This window comes from Canis lupus, chromosome 22 (assembly GCF_048164855.1).
Source record: "Canis lupus baileyi chromosome 22, mCanLup2.hap1, whole genome shotgun sequence".
NCBI lineage: Eukaryota > Metazoa > Chordata > Mammalia > Carnivora > Canidae > Canis > Canis lupus.
This window is the reverse complement of record NC_132859.1, coordinates 16,018,765-16,040,631: the sequence shown is the minus strand read 5'-3', so window position 1 is coordinate 16,040,631 and position 21,867 is coordinate 16,018,765. Positions and strand designations below refer to the sequence as shown.

Sequence of the window (21,867 nt, the reverse complement as noted above, 5' to 3'; positions counted from 1 at the left end):
GTGCCAGTGTTTGTCTCTGGCCGGAGACTCCGCATCCCTGGGTGATAGCAGCCAGCCTCACACGGGCAGAGCCAGGCAGGTGAGGCCTGGGAGCCCGTCTACCCCCTGGGAGCTGTGGTTAATGACGGCCTCCCACTGGCTGAAACCCTCAGCTTCAGTGGGCTTCTCCCTGCACCCAGGCCCAGAAGCAAACATAGTGCGTCACCGACACCTCCTGGCCTCCAAAACATTTTTGCTCCTCAGACCCTTAGTTTCTGTAAATTTACAGCAGCCCCATTACCAAATGCAAGACCAAGCCCTCCATACCTAGTTTGTGGATGGACTCACACAGGCCAGCAGGGCCCTGGGGCGAAGGGAAGAGGCAGGCCGTCTGTGTGCCTGGGGCTGGGGAGAGGGGCTCCCCAGCAGGCAAGGGAGAAGGATGGTCTTCAAAACACAAGTTCTGCATTCTGCTAGAGAGCCTGAGCTAACAGGCAGCAGCCCTTTTTCATGAGCATTTTTAAATTACGAAATGGCTTATGATGCTCTTTCAAAGATGATTTTTGAAAAGTATAACAACCAATAAGAATTCCCCATAATCCAATTAATGCGACCATCAATGTGATGGTATCCTTTTCTCTGAATAGTCACTTCAACTTCGTGTTCTTTTTCTACTTACCTTTGTGCCTTATGTATTGTCACACCTCATAAAACCTCACCAGCCCCCCCAGCGGCTACATAATATTCCCTCACAGAAGGTCAGATGTGCTTGTCTGTGTCCTTGCAGTTAGAGCAGTGTGATTGATTTTAGGGTGGCTCCATTTTTCTTTTTTTGTGCACCAGTGAATATCTTTGTGTAAAAGTCTTTGCATTTTGAGTCACTTTCTCAGGAGTATATCACCTGGGCCCAAGTACGTGGCCATTTCTTAGTCTGAGATGCATTTTTTAAAAGATTTTATTTATTTATTCATGAGAGACAGAGAGAGAGGCAGAGACACAGGCAGAGGGAGAAGCAGGCTCCCTATGAGGAGCCTGATGCAGGACTGATCCTAGGATCCCAGGATCACAGTCTGAGCAGAAGGCAGATGCTCAACACTGAGCCACCCAGACGTCCTGCCTGAGACACATTTTGCCAAGCACCGGTCTGGTCGTTTATGATGGCTTATGCTGCCCCCTTCACCCTCACGTACTCTCGGGCTTCTGGTGTATTTACTCAACTCTGCAGACTTGTACCATATTTTCTGAAGAGATAATAATTTGGTTCCAATTTTAGAATATAGTTTAGTGAAATGAGAAGTCCTGTAGGACTGTAATATTACCTAGAGTCATGGTCTTTTTATTTAAAAAAATAAATAAAAAGTTTTGCAATCATGTACAACTGATCTGGAAATTAAAGAGATCCATATTACCGGAGCATAAAAAGTATACATAGGACACCTTTACAAAAAGACTGAGAGTGTGTGCAGGAAAAACCATACTCTTGCATTGCAAATGCTTTTCGAAGCCATAAAAGTAAAGATTTTTGAAGAATAGCTACTCCATCTTGCACCAATAATATACATTTGTCCCAAGATAAGAAATTTGCCTGGAAAATGCTCATGTTTATTAGACGTAAGAGAGAAGAGTTTCTATAAATCCAAGAGAAAGTACCCTGGTTGGTTGAGTTAATGATTTCCCCCTTGGGAGAATTATCTTTCAGAAAAGCTGCTCTTAAATTGCCTGGTTTCTGCACCTTTCCGGCATCAATCTGCCTGCTGTGTTTCTGTTTGGGAGCCGAGAAGCATGTGAGTAGAGGATCTTTGGAGAGGAAGGGGTCGGGGAGAAAGTTAGCAGCCAAGCTTTGAGTGGGTTTTCCTGGTTTCTGAACACCACAGGATTCCCTTTGATGGCAGCATGAGCTGCTCCTCCAACAGCCCCGAGGAGCTTGGAGCCAGGGCGAAGGGGGCGCACAGGCTTTAAAGAGGTGATGCCCAACACTAGCAAGCTCAGATGCTTGTCGAGGAACTGAGGTGCTCACACTGGCACCAAAGAGCCAGAAGAGAATGGGGCCCCTCACAACACGGGCCCAGAGGCTGGCTGCTTTGGGGCACAGCATCCAGAGGCTTGCACCAGGCATTAGAACGGAGCAGAACCCAAAGGCTGTGTGTAGATCCAAAGGCCCTGGAGAAGCAGCACACAGAGCAACCCCGAACCTGCCCAGCAGCGTGGCAATATCTTCCATCCAGAAAGGCTGGACCCAGCAGGAGGATCTGCAAGGAATGAAACAAGGAAAAAGTCTGAGCAGAGCAGGAGGGCCAAGGGAATTCTCTGAGCCTCAGGACCTGGGCAGGCACCTCTCATGAAGCATCCTTGTTGTTCATTTCCCAAGTATTCAGTGAGAACCTACAGTGTTCTGGAAACTGCACCGGCACTGGAGGTTTTTAAACTAACAGAATAGATGCAGACCATGATCTCATGGAACCTCTGATGGGAATGGGGGTGGGGATAGAGAGTAGCAGAAAAACAATTAAGAAATAAATTAATAGTTTATTCTGTTGGCCAAAGCCAGTCACATGGCTAAGCCCCGGCTCAATGGGGCGTGGGTATGTACTCCTTCCACTGGAGGGGGGCATGGTCAGGAGCAATAGTCTAATGCACACAACAGGAAGTGGCTCTCTCACCACTCAGAGCTGTAGGTGCTCCATCTGTGGTTCTTCCGGGACCAGAACCCGTGCTTTGCCCTGCAGAAGGTAAAGAAAGAAAACACAGCTTGTTCTGAATTCATTTGGTATGACCTCCTACCCTGCTGGGTCAGGTTCCAGGCAGCAAACAGGTCTCCCTCTGAGCATCCTGTGTAGGGCACAGAAATCCTTTCTTAGCTCCTCTCTGGCCGCTGGGACCCATGAATGTGGTGAGAGAAGGAATGAGAGTCCATTGCTCAATGTTGTTTGGGTTGGTGGCTTCCGAGTCTATCTGCATCTTGATCACTTGGGAGGTTAGTTAAAATGACAGATTCCAGGCCCTGGCCCTCAAAACGTTCCGCTGGAAATCTCCTCAGGTGGGGCCCAGGAATTAGTGTCTTTAGAAGTTTTTCCAGTGATTCTCCAGAGGCCAGCCTTAACCCTGCCCCTGTCTAGAGACAATGATTTAGGGGACACAGTGTGAGTCCCACGTAGGTGATGTATGTTGCAAAGCACATGAACTGGGGAGGAAAGAATGTGATCTAGGCTGGAGTAATCGTGGAGGACTCCCTGGAAGAGGTGAACTGGATGTATTACCCTGGGGCAGTGGTGACCAGGTCAGATTAGAAGGACAAAGAGAGGTAAGATAAGAAGTTATCATAGTAATTGGTCCAGGTGGGAAGTGATGATGGCCTTTCACTAGAGTGGAGAGACACCAATCTTGGAAGCAGGAGGCCTTAATGGCCCTTTGCATGTGGACGGTAAAATGTTAACAGTGCTCTGAAGCACTGCCTTCTATATCTGAAGCCTTTGGAGGTTAGTTTTAGGACAGCATGATGATAGAGTATTATCTCGGGCCATGCTTCTGAAATCATCTGTGGTGCAGGACCAGGATTTTTTTTCCCAGTCATGGACCAAAATTGTGTAAAAATGTGTAATAGAAACAAATTTCCGGGGAAATGAAATAAATAGCAAAGCCATTCAAAATGTCAACCAAAATTTTTATTTTTTAGCGTCAACAAATATAAACTCACTCTGTCAAATGGCCATAGAAGTTTCTAAATGCTTACTGTTGATCTCTCTAATGACCTCATCACAGACCTAGAGCAGTCCAGGGACCCAACTGGTCTACAGGCCACATTGCGTAGCGTTGTTCTGGCAACATGTCCTTGCCCTCGCCTCCACAAAACCTGAAATGGTTTGGATCATCTTTCCAAATCAATCTCCTCCACCAGCCATCCTTCTGTGGTCCTTGCCTAGTGGCGCCGGTTCTCCTGGGTGACAGTGACAGGCAGGCTTTGAAGAGGGTATGTTGGAGGTCTCTGGCCGCAGCCAGAAGCTGTTGGGAAGGAAGCTGTCTGCAGTTTGCCAGGTGCTCCTACAATGAAGCTTGCAAGCGTCTGCCTGTGTACAGGACTCCGAAATCACCCGAGGGGCAGCTGTGAGGGTTTTCTTAGGCCAAGGAGCCACAAGTGTGGATATGAGACAAAATGAAAGCCCTTTTGCCATAAGGAACCAGAGAGAACTTCAGGGGCAGAACAAAATTTGAGGACAGATTTCCTCGTTGTTTCACTTGGCATCTATTGAGATGTCTCAGGGTGAGGGAGATATTAAAAGGAGTAAAGATATATGAGGTTTTCCAGAGCTGGAGCCATACGTTAAGTGCAATTTCATCGTCATATACACTCTCCCACAGACACTCAAATTCAGGCTGGGGTGTGTGCCTGCACACACATGCACACACATGCACACACGCACACATGCACACACACACACACACACACACACCCAGCAGCCATGTCTTAAATCATTCCCACTGTAATGCCTGGCAGTCTGTCATTTGGCAGCTGGCTGGGGTTGAGGTGTGCTATCCCACCTGGACAGCAGCAGAGGTTCTCTGGGTCCAGATGATCACCTTCCTCGCCCCTGACAGCCAGACCTGGAGCGTGAGTGTGCGTGTGTGTGTGTGCATGCACGGGTGCTGGTTTCCATATACTTAATCGCTCACTCATTACCGAGCACCTAGTGTGGACCAGGCTCTGCACGGTGATGCACAAGTCATGCTCCAGAGCACGAATGGGCCATAAACAAGTAAGTAAGTGATGCTCCAGAGGGGAGGACAGGCAGGGATGGGTGGAAGCAGGGTGCTGGTCATCAAGCTGTGGCCCGGAGGCCTCCTTTACAAAGGCACCTGTGAGTTGAGGCCTGGAAGCAGCGGAAGACCAGCCACAGGTAGGGCAGGAACGGAACATCCGGGCCTGAGGCTTACCCTGTGATATGGGCATGTTTTTGTTTTGTTTTTTTTTTTCCCCTCTCTTCTTCCCTTTTGTACTTAATTAAGAAATCTCTTTTGAGGAAGAATGAAAAGATAATAAAATGCTCTGACTTTGTGAAACTAAAATGTAGTAAATGGAAAGGGGTCGGCAATAAAGGAAGAGAGAGGATTCCTTGTATTTGTAATTGAGTTCAGAGAGTCTGTGGTTTGGTTTCTTTTAAAACTGTGCCTGCATGTAATTGCTTTTAATTGGAGAAGAGAAAGCCACATAATTTAATCCCTGTTAAGTTGTGTGTGGGCCTATTATATGTGGAGCACAGGGCTAAGTGGTTTGCATTTATTATCTGACATAAACCCTTTCAACGGCTCTGAAATAGGTGATAGTATCACCAGCGTCCGCGTGAGTGTCACGAGGGTTTGCTTGCTCGGGCACAGAAGGAAATGACTGGCCCACAGTACATGGCACCAAGCGGGACAGCTGGGATTCACACGTGGGTCTGAGCCCAAGGCCCGGGTTCCTCCTTTTGGGTGGTTAATAACCATCCCCATTCTGCAGATGAAGAAACAGAGGCTTTTAAGGTTAAGGAACAGTCCCAAGGTTACTCAGCTAAAGGCAGGACCAGTTACATAATTTGTAGGTTCCAGGTCAAAATGAAAGTAGGGGGCCTCTCGTTTTCAAATTATTAAGAATTTCAAGACAGGGATGGTAGAGCAGTAAAGCAAGTACAAGGCCCTTCTGAGCATGAAGCTCGTCTCGGAGCCAGGATTGGGTTCCCAGCCTCACTGACACCTCACCACCTCCTGTCTCCTTCCAGCTGAATGTCCCACTTCACAGTTAAAGATCCAGAGCAGCACTTGAGGAAATGTAAAAAGAAAAAAAAAATCAGAAAAGCAAAGAATGCTTTCTGGGGTTGGGCTTTGGAGTTAGGTGGGCCTGGAATAAGTCCTGGCCCTACCACTTGTATTGTCTCACTTATTCTTCACAGCATCCCCATGAGATGGAGTTGTCGTTTCCCCCCATTTTCCAGATGAGAAAATCAAGGCCCAGAGTATCTTGCCCAAGGTACAAGAGCTGGTGAACAGAGGGGGGTCTGAATCCAAAAGTCTAGCACTCTGTCATCTAAGTGTCATCATGGCCCTTTCCAAGGTCAGGCTTGGACACTGAGGAAATCACCCCTAGGAGCCACGTGGGGAGCAGGGAGAGAAGATGAAGCTCAGAAGCCAGCTTTTGTCACCCTTATATGAAGACTTTGGAAGAGTCTCTATTACCTAAAGTGTAGAAGATCCCCCACCCAGCTCAGCACTCAGTCTGGTCCCAAAGTTCCCCATTCTGGCCCACCTGGCACCAGGGCCCCCAGGAGGCCACCCCCAGCCTCACATAGGTCTACACCTTCTGAGTTGTGCCAGGGTGCTGAGTTGTAGATTGACATGGGGGATACTATACTCATCATTTCCCAGCTAAATAGCCCCCCTTGGCCTCGTGCAGCCCCAAGCCCATGATGGAGACATCCTGGGGTTCTATTTTGCCTTCTGGCATTCCCCACCTTCCTCAATATTTGCCTTTTATTGTCTGTATTCTCCTGTTTTGACAACTGGGGTCTTGCTGACCCTCAGGGTTAGCCAATTCCTAGCAATTCAAAGATAAGAGACAGCTTACCCTTTTGCTCTTCAAACACAGACCAACCGATCCAGAACCCACACCCCCAACGACCTTCCTTGTTGGGCTCTCAAACCCTGTGCCTCCATCTATCTGCCCTAACCGCTCCAGGGCCAGGAACCAGACAGTAAGGGACAGCCCCTGTACACCAGAGGCCACTGAAATTATACGAACTAGCATTTTTGGCAATCCTAAACCTGGTTACCATGCTTTGCCTGTTCCTTCCCATGGAAACCACAATAAAGGCTCTTGTGCCCGGTTCCCCACCCCCCTCTGCCTCCTGACTGGCCACACTGCTTCTCCCCCAGTGGTATACATAGCCCCCTCTCCTTGGGATCTCTGAGTGTAATAAATGATCTGTTCAGTGGCAACAGCACCCTGATCTCTTGGCCTTACCATACTTAAATAAATAAAACCTATATTAAGACAAATGCCCAGGTCACTTCCTCCAGGAAGCCTTCATCGATTGCCCTACTCAACATAATTTACTTCTCCATTCCCTGGAGCCTGCACTTTGTTCCTCTGTCTGCTCAGTAGGAGCTGGCTGCTGTCTGTGGCTGCTACCGCCTTGGCTGTGGGCTCCCAGTTAAGGGTTAGGAGTCGGTCATACTTTTGTGCCTCCCATGTCTAGGGCTCTGCTGGAACATAGTAGGTGCTCAGTAAAGACTTGGCATCTGAAAAGTGATAAGAATGATACAAGAACAATAATAATAGTAGTAATGAGAGTAGCTCTCTGTTCCCAGTGCTTTTCATATCTTTTTTCCAAGTCCCAAAGCAATTCTGCAGGGGATTAGCCTCATTCTACAGATGCAAAATGAGTCTCAGAGAAGTTCAGTGATTTATTCAAGGCTACACAGCCAAGGAGTGGCAGAGTCAGGGTTCAAACCTGACTGTGTCCAGCTGCAGAGTTAACACTTTTGAATTTAATTAAATTGAATCGAACTGAATTGAAGTTAATTCCCCATTGTGTGACCCTGTCAGAGGGGGCCCTCTGCATGGATTGATGATCAGGAGTATTCTAATGTTCTGAAAATGAACACCAGACCTAATCCAGCTGCCAAATGACCTTTTCAAAGCAGAATCTGGATATGTTATGCCCTCACTGAACACGCATTTATGGCCCTTCACTAGCTTTTAGGTGAAACCCAAACCTCTTACCCAGCATTCATCATCTGACCTCTACTTACTTCTCCAGCCTCCTCTACTTCCTAATCCACCCCAAATTCAGATGCACTGGATGGCCATGGAGATAAAGTTGCTCCCTGCTGAGCAAAAGTACCTCTCTAGCTTCTGCTGATAGGAAAGGAAGCCCCTTGGTGCCCAAATCAAAGTCACCCACCTCTTGGAGAAAGTCTTGAAAGATGCCAGATCTCTAATGATGCCTGCAGAGACTAGAATGTCAGCCGCCTGCACGATCCTGTGCAGGGGGAACCTTTTCCTGCCCTCCCACTATCCTGCATCCCCACATCCAGCTACTCACTTTGTATAAACCCAGAGATTCCCTAGAAACCCTGATGCCTATTCAGCGGAGACCAAGAAGAGCTGGAGGCCCGTAAGCATCCACAGTTAAGGAATGAAGACTATTTTGACATACCTGGGTCTTCCCTTTTCATCCTTCAGTCTCACTTCTGAGGACAGAAGTGGAACAATTCTGAATGTCTTGGATTACAAAAACCTGCAAACTCTCTGCTTTCCAGAACTCCCAGATTTGCTTTTTTCCAACTCCAGGCATCTAATATGAGAGTTCGAAGTGGTTAATATTCTCCCGATAAGAAAGCATGTGTCCCCCCAAATTTAACAGGAGTTCTAATAAAATCATCATGTTTCTAATTCCTTAACCAAGGAAGAAGGAGTTTAATTCCTAAAGGCATTCACTGTTCACTTTTCCAGGAATACCTACAAGGCAGTTGAGCCCGATTTATCAAAACAAGAGGTAGTCTGCTTCCTTTCTCTTCACTTAAGAAAAAAAATTGAACCACAATTCATAAACTAGTCTCCAAGTCCTTTATAAACTGGAAAGATTTTGTTTCTAAGCAGGAAAGCTCAGAGAAGTTGAGGAAGCTTGTGAACCAGAGCGCGGGACATTCCTTTTGTGAGGCTTCAACAGGAAGGTCACCATGTTGAGCCCTTAACCTTCAACGCTCATGACAAGGCCATGAGGAGGTATAACTAATTCAGATCTGCAGGTGAGGTTGTGGAGGCTCAGAGATGACTCATTCAGCTTTGCAGAGGTCACATCACCCACCTCTGGGGGAGATGTGATTCAAGTATAGTCCTCTGCAGTCTCCAGGGTCAAAGCAACCCCAGTGCCCCCACCAGCTGCCCTCAAGGTCAGGCAGTGATGAAACTGACAACACTCCTTGATTCTCTGCCAACATCAGAGATGATCACTTTACACATTTATGTATATATGTATATATTTATGTTTATATATATCAGTATAAATTGAACATTCAAAAATAATCTGTAAAAATTGCACTTGTTCTCCATCCTGGCAAATCCTCAGAACCATGGCAGAACTATTGTAAAAGAGCTGCCTGGCCTTGGGCAAGGCACGCCAACTGTCAACCATGGCTTTGTCCTCTGCACAATTAAGATAATAACTATTGGATTCCTGGGAGGATCAAGAAAAAAAAAAAAAAGATAGATGTATAAGTGCCTACACCTTATAGATGCTTAGTAATTGTATATCCTTTTTTTCCTGCAGTAAGTACTATTGAATAAACGGTAAGTCAACCATAATATATCTATTGAACATAATCTTTGTGTTTGGCACTAAAATTAGTCTGCATTTAATCCCCCTCCCCCCACAAATACTGGGTGGTAAACACCATGTTTAGATAAGAGGAAACTGAGACTCAGGGAGGGTAAATGATTCGCCCTAAGTCATGCAGGAAATGGTAGAGGTGGGGGTTGAACCCACGCACACTGAGTTTAGAGGCCAGACTTTCACCCATATTGCTATCCTACCTCCAGGAGTTGAGGATGAATAGACATTTCATGTGACAAAGGCTGAATCTGATGACTTGCCTTTTGCTCTCTTGATCCCCATCTCAGACTCTTTCTTGGAAAACGAATGATGTTTGTGTGAGCTTCCCACTCTCTCAAGGACACTACACTCAGAAAGCTTCATCGATTTCTTTTACTATGTGGTTGCAATTTTTGCCTGTTCCTTGCGAACCCTCAAAAGCGAGCCTTGAGAGGTCAGCAAAGCCACTGCAGATGTGATGTTTCCAGAGCTATTTTGTACCTGATTTCTTCCCAAAGAGGCCCTTGCCCCCCACCCGCACCCCCAGCCTGGAGGTGGTGAGAGAAATAAAATCTCTCCTAGGCCTGTACCTCCACTGACCTTCCCTTCATTATTCATTTGCTTCTTTTTTTTTTAATTTAATTTTATTATTTATTTATTTATTCATGTGAGAGAGAGAGAGAGAGGCAGAGACACAGGCAGAGAGAGAGGCAGGCTCCATGCAGGGAGCCTGATGTGGGACTTGATCCCGGGTCTCCAGGATCACGCCCTGGGCCAAAGATAGGAGCCAACCACTGAGCCACCCAGGGATCCCCCATTTGCTTCTTTATTTGCACTCCTTCTAGGAACGATTTTAGGTGGAATCTCTCATCAAAGATAACCACCAAAATATCTAGACACCCACAGCCCCCAGAGAAGAGAGGGAATCAATACCACAGATGGCTTGGGCTTCTTCAATGAAGAAGCTTCCAGAAGGAGGTGATGTGGGAAGACCTTGCATCAGCAGAAGTGGCAAAAAAACCAAGAGCTGCTGCCACAGGGCTCACCCCATGGCACAAAACCACTACACAAAACCACTTTTCTCCATTTTCCTATCTGCATCTTTGAAGAAGGGAAAATCCAGGGAAAGAGGGGTGAGGCAAGGAAGGAAGGGTAAGAGACCTCCTCCTTGGTGCCCTTAGCATCAGGAAGTAGATTCCCTTCATCAGCAGCTCTAGACTAGCTGCCTTGCTGAGAACAAAAAGAACCCAACATGTTATGGGCTGCTGTGGGGATGGCCAGACTGCAGGTCGGGGCAGACGGGGGCAGTACCAGAGAGGGGCGAATAGGCCACAAGTTCTGTCTGTGGCTCAGGAAAGGCAGCCATGGCAGCAGCCGGGTTAGGTGACTGAGGCTCCCCAGATCCACCTGGCAAATACTCCCTACGCTCTGACCTCAGTGTAGACGGATCGAAAATAAACATCACAATCCCTGCCGTTCAGCAGCTCCCAGTTACTGGGGGGAGGCAAGCATACCAATGAATCCTGCAGGATTCATTCACGTTTTTTACCAATATCGGGTGAGCATCTACTCTGTGCCAGGCACTGGGCACAGAGCGTGATGGGGATTCAGAGTACCATGAAGCTTAGAGTCCAGTGCTGTGTCTGATGTGGAGGATGCTGTGGAGCACAGGTGAGCATATCTCCCCAGACCAGAGAAATTCGGAAAGGTTGCGCAGAGTTACCACGGCAGAAAGGCATAGAAAGGGAGCTCTGTATAGAAGAAACAACACGATCGAGCGTTCAGAGGCAGGAAACGTTGTCCCTGAGACCCAGGGCTGGCTGAGTGTGGACTGCTGCTTACAGCTCTGACCTCAGATGCACCTGACAAAAGCCCTGCTGCCCCCCTCCAGTGGTTCATCTTTACTGAACTTGGGGCCTCTGGAACATGGCTTAGAGCAGCTCCAGGATCTCATCCTCCAGGAGGTGATGGGCTAGTCCAGACACAGCTGCTGGAGGCTTTGAGGAAAAGCATGCAATTGGGTACCTTCTCTTTCGCATGCAGTCCCTCCCACCCAAATATCCTCCCGTGGTAAGCTCCTGGTGAGCCACCTACAACCCTGCGTGCAGTCTCTGCTCCTGGCCTGCTCTGAGAAAATCCCCAAAAGGGTAGCTGGTTGACTTGGGGGTTCAGACCTAAACCCAGATGGCGTGGCTATCTGGAACGTGGCGGGGTTGCAGAGCAAGGACACTCGTACCCCTGGACTGAACATCTCCCTTCCTCTCCTAGAATAACACCACCCGAGGCCCTACTGCATGCCATGCACACACCGAGGCCCTCGTTCCTCACCCCAACACTGTAAGGTCCCTATTTTATTGATGAGGTGCCCGAGGCTTGGAGACCTTCATTAACCTGCCCAGAAACTTCCTGACCAGACAGAGTCAAGCCAAGATTGCTGGGGCATCTGCTTCAAACCTGCTTCTCTGAGGCTTCCCACGCACACCCATCCTTGGCATTGAGACCTCAGCTCAGACAGTTCTCTGCATCCAAAGAGCCTCTCTCTGTCACCGCTTTTTCTTTCAGAGACTCACTCTCTCAGACAGGACAGCACAGGCCTCCCCCCAAGCCACCCCCACCCCTGCTCCGGCTTCGCAAGACAGGGACCCTTCCTGGCTCCTTCACTGCTGTATCCTCGATGCTCCATGCAGAGCCTCGTACACGGAAACCCCGAACACACGGTTGCTCAGTGAACAAAGGCATCTGGCCCCTCCACAGAATCGCTCAAGATGGCAGCCTGGGGCCCACTGGGGGCTTGTGAAGAACCTGACCCATCAATGCCAGATTTCCTCACAGGCAATTTCATAGGTTTTTATTTCTGCTTCAGCAAAAGGATACCTTCCAGCAAGGTTTATGTGACAAACATGTGGCTTCATAAGCCAAGGGTGTCCGTAGGTCCCCTTCCTTGATCCTGCCCCCCGGGTCTGGCTAGGTCTGCACAGACCTCACAGACGTGCCCTCGCAGAGCGCGGTGCGCCCACTGCTGTCAGCAAGCACTGTGCGTGGTCACTAGGAGCGCAGCGTTGCCTGGAGGGTCCTCTGCCCTTCGACTGCTGCTCTTGTTGTTCCAGCCAATTCATGTGTACACTCCCTGTTGGTGTTTATCTTCGCTGATTGCTCTATCTTGTGTGGTGCCATTTTGGTTGTGGTTTTGTTCCTCTCCAACACTTTATCATCTCCAAATTATTCTTCCACTAAGAAGAATCGATAAGACCATCGGCTCCACTTAAGTGGGTCACGGTCCTGAACGCTTGAGAAAGAATCCTGCACCCCACCTCATGACCCCCAGGAACCCGGAACTACCATGCCCTCTTGTCGTATGGCGGGACATACCCATTCCTAAAAGCCACCCCACTAGGCAAGATGAGGGAAGTGGAGCAAGCAGCATAACACTCAAAAATGTCATCAGTGACACACAGAAAAGAGAGGAAGAAAACATGTTAGCCTGGTTTTACACAGGTTAAGTGGTTAAGAAAATATACAAGTACTTCGATGACTATGGCACGTCACCTTGAAGAGACCTGATGTTTGCCCGCAGAAGAGGATGGGGGAGGGCTGCAGCTGGAGCAGAACCGCGACAAGGGGGGTGCTTCTGAATGGAGGGGAAGTTGTAACTGTGGGGGCAGGTGGATGTGGCCCTCAACACTCAGTGGCCTGCGTGGCTGCTAGACGTTTGAGGCGTGTCCATGGGCGTGTTTTGTGCATTCCTACCTGGCTCGGCTCAGCTGGGTGCCGCTTTCTGCCTTCACCCAGTGTTTCTCAGGAAGGAAATCTTGCATAATGGGCAAATGTGAAATTCCTATTATCCTCAGATTGTTCCCAAATATATCAATTATGCTGGAACAAATTCACATTTTCAGAACAAGAGCTACAGCAGAACTGGCCGTACCCGATTGACTTTAACCTTTTCCTTGTTTATTCAGACTGGACCAAGAGGATTGAGTATCAGCCTGGCTCCGGGAGCGTGCCGCTTTTCCCCAGCATCCACCTGGAGACGTGCGACGGGGCCGTGTCCTCCATCCAGATCACCACGGAGCTGCAGACCAATTACATCGGGAAGGGCTGCGACCGGGAGACCTACTCTGAGAGATCCCTTCAGAAATTATGTGGTAGGTTTTTCCTGTTGGGATCTTTTTTTTTACTTAATTGCTTTTAAATGATTTATACAAAACATATGTTATGAAAGAATTAGTCCCTCCCAACCCGCATTGGCATATGTTACTCCTGGATGAATATGAAGTCTACTTATTATGGTTGAAGGGTCAGATGGCTCAGCTCTCGGCATCAGGAACACCTGACCAGATCCCACCATTGACCAACTGTGTGGCTGGAGGCAAGGCATGTGACAAAGCCTCTACTCCTCATCAATAAAACCTAATTAATGACCTAGTGTATTTGAGAGAACCTATCATGGAGCCTGAAGAAACCTGGGCTCCCTTCCACTGGGTTGGTTTGGAAAGAGGCACCTGACCAGGGGCCAGTGTGAAGGGTGGTGTCTCTCACCGGGGAGAGGTCGGCTTCCTCCCCAAAGGATCAGCTACATAATTTGCAGGGCCCACTGCAAATGAAAATAGGAAGCCTTTGTTAAGAATTTAAGAATTTTAAGGCTACAGTGGCAAAGCATGAAACCAAGCTGGGATGCCTACCCCAAGCGCAGGCCCCACGTGACACCCTAGGTGGCATACCAATAAAGCCAGCCTAGCTTCCCGCTGGGGTGGAGGAGGTGGGCCCCGCGAAGGTGTCGCAGCACAGGGGAGAGGACCTGCTGTCTTTATGAGGCGATGCCCCAGCGAAGAAGCCACTGGGAACTAGGGGAACAAGGCCCACAGCGGTGCGACATGAGGAAACGGCTTCACCAAGCACCTGCTCGGTACACCTGCCACACCGTTCACACGCATCACTTTAATTCTCTGTCTTCAGTGTGAGGAGGTTGTTATTCATTCCATTTTAAAGGTGGAAAATTGGGCAGCCCGGGTAGCTCAGTGGTTTAGCGCCGCCTTCAGCCCAGGGTGTGATCCTGGAGACCCGGGATCGAGTCCCATGTCTGGCTCCCTGCATGGAGCCTGCTTCTCCCTCTGCCTGTGTCTCTGCCTCTCTCTCTCTCTGTGTGTGTCTCTCATGAATAAATAAATAAAATCTTAAAAAAAAAATAAAGGTGGAAAATTGGTACCCAGAGAGGAAGAAATGGCAGGTTCAATATCCTGATTAGAAGGTGACTGAGTCAGAATTTGAAGGTAGTTCTACCCGAATGCAGGCTGTTCAGCTCAGTAGCTGCGAAGGGCGGCCGGGCCTTGGGAGCTAGAAGGCCAGTCTCCCAGTCAGCCTGTGGCGTGCTCCATATGGTGGGAAGGGCCCCCGTGCGTAGAAAGCCAGCCCACTGACGTGCCAATGGGCCTTGGGGTGAGGTGGACCACATATATTTCCTTGCTGTCTTGTTCTCTCCCAGAATATTCAGGAACTCACATCTGTTCTATGGGGAGCTTAGGAAAGAGCTTACCCTTAGACTAGACCTGTGTTTGGGGGTAATTCCATCTCCACAAAAGGGACAGGAGCCTCCTGAACACAGTGCGATTCCGGGGCGCCGTCCCCTCCCAGGGGGCCCTCCACTGCTACCGCTGGGGCAGTTTGCCTCCCTCACCGTTCCTGAACACACAAACACACACATGCACACACACACACACACACACACACACACACACACACACACACTGCTCTTGCCCAAAGAATTAGGTGAAAATTTAGAAGTGAATGTGAAGTGGACCCTATGTGGGCCACCTCCCATTTATCATGTCACCCAGCTGTCAGGAAGGCCTGTGGGGACACACGCTTCTCCAGAACAAAGCAGTAGATTGGGGAGATCACCACAATTTCAATACTCCAGACAGCCCCTGCAAAAATGGATGTCGGGCCTAGAGTATGCAGAAAACCGCCTCTAGTGCTCTGCCTCCCTCCGTGTGCGGAGAAGCCACCTCAGACGACATCTTACTGCGAACGAGCAGGCCATTTCACTCCCCGTGCACCTGGATTAGAAGTCAACTCGACCTCACGCCACCATGGGTTACAGTCATTTCCTAACCTCCTCCGGGTTAGAAGGAGATGGTGGAATCAGGTTGTTAAAGTTCAGGTGGGCCCAAGGGCACGCACTTGTGATTTGATTTTGAATGTTGCTGGGGAGAGATGAGGAGATACAGAGAGCAAGAAGGATTTTTATTTATTTTTTTTTTTTTTTTTTTCTGAGGGAAGAAACTTTTGAGCAAAATTGCATCTGGTTGTTAACAGCACTCATTCCTTTTGGGCTGCCAGCCTCACCTTGCAGGAAGGCAGGCAATTCAGGGAGGAAAGCAGGCTCCCCTAGAATGTGAGCTTACCTGGTTCTGGGAGTGGCCCTTTATCGGGGGAGGTCTGTGTGTCCTTCTGGTGACCTTCCTGGGCCTGGCGCCCACCACCCTGTGGGGACTCTGTCTGAGTTACCAGACGGCTAGGGCCACTCCTGCCTCCATGCCAGGAGCCTGAATCTTGAATTCCATGGAGGGAGAGCTCAGGAAAAGGGGGCAGAAGCAAATGCGTGGAACCCAGATGCACATCCAGTGCTAGAGTAGGCTTCCGAAGGAGGCAGCCCACCAGGCCCCACGCTCTCTCCAAACTGTGAGGGAAATGCAGGCTGGATTGCTTCCAAAACAGAGTCTGGGTTATAATTCCTGCTCCTATGGGGCAGTTTAGGTGCTGGACAAGCTTCCATGTGTTTTCAGTGGATGGTAGACAAGTTGCTTGCAGGCTTTCCCAACTAGGGAATGGCTATGACACTTTCAGCCTCAGCAGCCATGCATTTTTCATATTCCAAATCTTTATTGACTCTGGATGGAAACAGGGAGACCAATTAGGATGTTATTGCCATGGTCTAAGCAAGAGATAATGAGTTCTGAACCAGGGGAGTGGCAGTAGGGATGCATTTAAGACAGCTTTAGGAGGCAAAATCAGCAAGCTAATCAATGATTGATTAGCTGTCAGGAATGAGAAAGAAGAAATCTAAGATGACTCTAGTATAAGCATCTAACTGGCCAAGGGTGCCACCGATCAGGACTAGGAATCCAGGCACGAGCAGATTTAGGGACTGTGAGGACACGTGCCTGTAGGACACCCAGGTGCGAGTGTTCAATGCTGGCCTGACTCTGGATGCTTCGGAGGACCTGCCCCCACCCAGCTGATCCAATGTCCTAGCCTGTTTCTTCCCTCTTCTTGGCCGGGACACCTCCTCTGTCCCTGTGCCGGGCTGGTCCCTCTTTCCTAAATCTTAGCTCATGTTTTCTTCCCACTAGAATCCTCCCCCCCTTTGCTGTTCCAGGGCTTTCCCTTCTGTCAATATTCTCCCGGCCTTTGTACACTACGGAGGCTATCCTGGGGGTGTTTCCTGGATCCTTTGAGCTCCAGTATCTGTTTTGTGATACCATAGCTGTGCAGTGACCCAGGCAGGGGTGTCTCTGTGGAGGCGCATTCTGCATGCCTGGTCACTGTCCACCTGCTTCCTCCTCTTGCGACACTGGCTCCATTAGAAGCAAACAATAGCTGGTTCAAAGCCTATTGTCAGGAAGTACCTGACAGGTGCAGCAGCTTTTGAAACAGCCTGTCTGAGCCCGCACGGAGACACTTCCATTCTGCCTTGAAATAAAAACAATGCAGGGGTCCTGAACCTGTGTCCCCTTCAGCTTGTAGAACATAGTCTAGAATGGCCGGCCACTAGGCTTGCTTTGCATAAAGCCAGGCTTCTTGGGGAAGTTGGGCAAAGTGCTTATCATTTCCTCTGAATTCAGAGATTCAAGATGAAGGGGTCTGTCATCTGAGGCCCAGGCTTTCCAGAAGTGAAATGTCACAGAACTGCCTTGAGTATGACATGCCCCATGAAACCCTTAGGAAGACCTCTGGGCCAAATTAAATTTGACATTAACGACAGCCCCAGGAAAGGACCACTTCAATGGCCCTAAGTCACTACATATTACAGTAAATAGAAGAGCAGTTTGTGACGCGCATCCTTCCCCAGCTCAGAGGCCAGGGGCTGTTCCTCCTCGGGATCACAGGGCTCCTGGCCCTTGGCCCACACCTCCACAGACGCTGCCTGGGCCAGCTGTTCTCTATGTGGAGTCAAGAACTAGGAGAGCAGGCCCTGTCAAAGGAAAGGTCACAGAATGAGAGCATGCTATTAAGTCAAGTGTCAGAGCACTTCTGATCACCAGACGTGAAGCTGTTCTCAGGATTTTTGCACTTGTGAGCCTGGAGATTTTCATAGATGATTTGCTCATTCATTCATTCATTCATTCATTTATGTATTTATTAATTCGACAAATATTTGTTGAGTGTCCAAATGCTGTAACCCCTGAGGTTATATAGAACCCGACACTTCAGTCTCTGGGAAGACATGTTAAAAAAAAAGTTAAGATCATGGTTTTTTACTATGCCATGAAACTTAACAGAGCTCATCCTCATTCCAAATCACAGTCAGAGGTATTTGTACCTCCAGAAACACCCAATTCCAGGAGCTATCATCGGTTTCCCCAAGCTGCCTCTGAAAGGCTGGAGCTTCCAGGCTTGAGTGTCAGTCCCCTAGCATAGCTGGTACCTCCGTTCTCAGAGAGTAGAAGTGGGCCTATTGCTTTAAGGAAAACTGGCACACAGCTATCAGGAATCAGATTAAATCATTAATTATCCATCAGCAAAGGGCTGCATAGGCAGGAAGCATCTCAGTGGATACGCCGATTTCTTTGGCTTCACCTGAGCAGCTGTCTTAGGGCATGCCCTCCCAGGTTGGGTAGAAGGTTTTTCCCTTCAGTGGCATTGCCCGAGCTGGTCAGCAACTGGGTATCCACGGCCCTGCTCCAGGAGCCTGACTGACCACCCCTCCGCCAGAGCCCAGCCTGTTCCACCTGAAGACCCAAGTTCCCAATTGCAAGGCCGTGCCGGAACCCTTCCCGTCTAGGATTCCAAAGGTGGAATGAAGTTCAGATTATAGAGTCAACAGCATGTGAGCTCCTGAAAGGACATCAGAAAGTACTCCCTGTCCATGCTGAAGACATGCCAAAGAAGAAATGGGAATCATAGCCAATGATGTCAGTCACTTATGTGGATTAGCAGGATAGCAGGATACTGCAATCACAAATGACCGTAATGTCTCATTGGCTCAAAACAGCAAAAGTTCATTTATCATTCCCATTGCATGTCCTTCTTGGATGGGCTGTGGCTCTTTTCCATGTGGCTTCCCCCTGGGATCTAGGCTAACAAACAGCTTTTATTTAGAGCACCGTGGATCTCATGGCACATGGAAAAGACACATGGAAAACCATGAATTGGCTCTTAAAGCTTCTGCCCCGGTATGATGTGTCACTTGCACTCACATTTTATTGGTCAGAGCAAGTCACATGTCTAAGTGCCATCAGTGGGTCAGAGATGCGTGTTGAGAGCAGAATGCATTCTACAGCCATGCAGTTCTAGTACAACGTTTGTCAAGGGGGCTTCGCTGTCCTCCCCTGCCAGTCTCTCCCGCTGACCTGTTCCACCCACCAAAGGTCTACTGTGTCCCTAAAGGTAGGACCAACTTCTGTTTGGTTCATTGCTGCCTTCTCACCACAGTGCCTGGCATAACCTAGACATTACATAAATATTTACTGAAATAATAGAGAGTTGATATTGCAATTGTGAGAATACTCCACAGAATGAGGCCTGTGTCTTTGGTTATAATAGTTTCCCCTAAGACCCTCCCACTTATTCTTGCCCTGTGGTGGACCATGAGGAGGCATGACCTGAGCTTCCATATCAATCATCGTTGCCACACCTTGAAGTGCTACAGACACTCTATCCTGACCAAAGCCAACCCAGAGCAGAATGCAAACCCTGCAGTTAAGAAGTTCAGTGTCAAAAAAAAAAAAAAAAAAAGAAAAGAAAAGAAAAAGAAGTTCAGTGTCACCAGGTTCCATTTATACATTCATACCACAATGTGTCCTGAAATCTGCCTCATCTACCCCCTCTTTCTCTACTTGCTGGCTCAGAGAGGCTTCCCCATGCTAGAGCTCAGGGACCTTGAATCATACCTCAACTCTGGTTCCAAACCCGCCCCCCCCCCCACACACACACACACTCAAGCTGCAACTGCTGTGCACCAGACCAGCATGGACTCTAAGCAGCTTGATTGGGTTGATTGGGTTCCCAGGGACCTTCACAGAGGATTCCCAAGGAGCTTCTTAAATACACCCTGTGTGCAGACAATGCCGTACCATCTTTGCAAGTGATGTGTCCTATTTACCCACAGCCTTCCATGAGATCCCTTGAGGAGAGGAGACAGAGAGAGAGAGAGAGGAACTTTGGGAGAAAGTAAATCTCTCTCAGTTTGTGTAAGTGCACTGAGAAATGAAATATAAGCTGTTAAGCTGGGGAAGTCTGTACCATCTGGCTACTTACAGCTTGTTGCTTTCTGGTAGGCAACATCTGTGGGTTAGGCAGGGTGGCCTGCTGCTCCCCACACCATGGAATCCGGGAAGTCTGCATCCGTGGCCTTACCAGGGCACATGCTGTCTTCAGTGTGCCTCTCTGCAGACAGCCATCTGTGTAGGGAGTTGGGATCCCAGGGGATTGTGCTGTGTGCTTGGCAAGATACCATACTGTGTGGTAGAATGAATATTAGCTGGGTCTCTAGGAGCTGGGCCTGCCTCTAGCCAGCTGTGTGGCTGTGTGACCTTGATCAAGACATTTCCCTTCTCTAGGCTTTGGTTCCCATTTGTAAAATGTGGAGGAGGTTACAAGGTCTCACTCCAGGTTCACTGAAGTGGTGCAGTGGGGGGCATGGGCTTTGGAACTGCAAAGCCCGGCAGATGGGCCCACTTACTAGCTAGTTGTGATCCTAGTCTCACTGAGCCTCAGGTTCTGACCTGTAGCCAGGAATCATGACAGTATTCACCATGTAGATGAGTAACTAAGAAAAAGCATTATAGTACTTAATTCAGGTCTGGTGCTCAGTGCCCCAAAACTGGTTCCTAGGAAAATAATAATGGTATTGGTGGCAAAGCTAGCGCTGGCAGTCATCAAGCACACACCTTTGCTCTGGCTCTGCTAGACTGCATTGGCTTCCCTGGCGTGAGCTGGCCATCAGGAGTCCTGAGCACTTAGCCTGCACCTCTCTGATTACCTGAAATTTCAGAGCCTGACACACAACTCCTGGTGTCAGAGCCAATTTACCTATGGGTCAAAGAAGCAATTGCATTATGCTGGGGGTTCCTAGAAAATGAATTTGCTGCAAAACACCACAATCTCCCACCCTTAAACCACTCCCAAATCTCTACCTGCTACCACCTAGATAGATGTCTTTCAGATACCTCTGGAGGGTGATAACCCTTAAAGCTTTGTTAGTCATTGAAATATTAGTGTGAATCAGCTTATCAGATAAATAAAATGGATATTAGACAAGGCTGGAGGGGTATGGGATGAGAACAAATAACTATTGGTGAGAGGTGTGGGGCACAGACAGGAGGCTTCATGGGCAAGCTCACCTGAGCATCGGGTGGATGGCTACAAGTATCTAATGGAGGCACTGGGTGGGAGGAAGGACACTTAGAAATGTTAATTAGTGCCTCCTATGTATCAGGCATGACACCAACCCAAAACTCCTAGGACATACACATCTCAATAATGCAATCAACACCACCCCCATTTCCCTTTGATAAGCATATGCTGTAGGGTGATCATGAATTGACAGACCGGAATCTCCTGGCCTCCCAGATGCCACAGTTCCTGGAGGCCTCTCCCAGGGCAAGCCTTTCACAGCACTAAACAAGGCAACTAGCTCTAAGGATACTTATTTTTCACATAGCACAACTTTCTATTGCAAACCAATGGATGCTCAACTCTAGACTTGATCATCTGCTCCAAGGAGAAAGGGAAAACTGGCTGGTTGAGTATTTTCAAAGAAGTATATTGGTTTTCAATATGGCACCCTCCTGAAGGATTCTCAAGGGTAGATATTAACTGTAGATATTTGTGGTAGCTGACTTTGGAACCCAAATACTAGGCGAGGTAAGACTCTGATATACAGAATTCAGAAATCCAGGGACCTCTGACAAAGATCAGGTAATGCACACAGCCACTGTCTATTAAACCCATCACCATTTACGACTGGCTGGTCAGTGCCATCCTGGGAGAACCCTAGCTCCCTGCACCAGCCACACCTTAGCTCCCTGACTCTCATTTCCTAACAATATTGGGAAGCCCCTGTCTCTTATCCTCCCCTAAAGAGCCAAGTCCTGACTCCTGTGTGGGACATAAAGATGTGGAAAGCTCTGCTGGCAGTACTTGAGCTTCCGAGGGAAGTCAGAGGATGCCCAAGGGTCCTCTGAACTGAGGCATCCAGTCTTCTCTGTGGGGTTGCCCTCTTCTGCCCACCTTGGCTCTGTCCTCCACAAAGCTGTTGGTGTGACCCTCCTAAGACATCAATCTACCTGTGACACTCCCACTACTTCAAGTTTAGCCCTCGCGC

General features: G+C 48.6%; 1 protein-coding gene across 2 annotated transcripts in view; it reads left to right on the top strand.

The window, feature by feature from the left end:
• The window catches only part of CLSTN2 (calsyntenin 2), a 613,123-nt gene that overhangs the window by 491,047 nt on the left and 100,209 nt on the right, over positions 1–21,867 (top strand). For both annotated transcript variants that reach the window (XM_072792507.1, XM_072792508.1), the window contains exon 6: positions 13,280–13,465. In XM_072792507.1, coding sequence (XP_072648608.1) covers positions 13,280–13,465 — 186 coding nt within the window. The remainder of the gene's footprint in view (positions 1–13,279; positions 13,466–21,867) is intronic.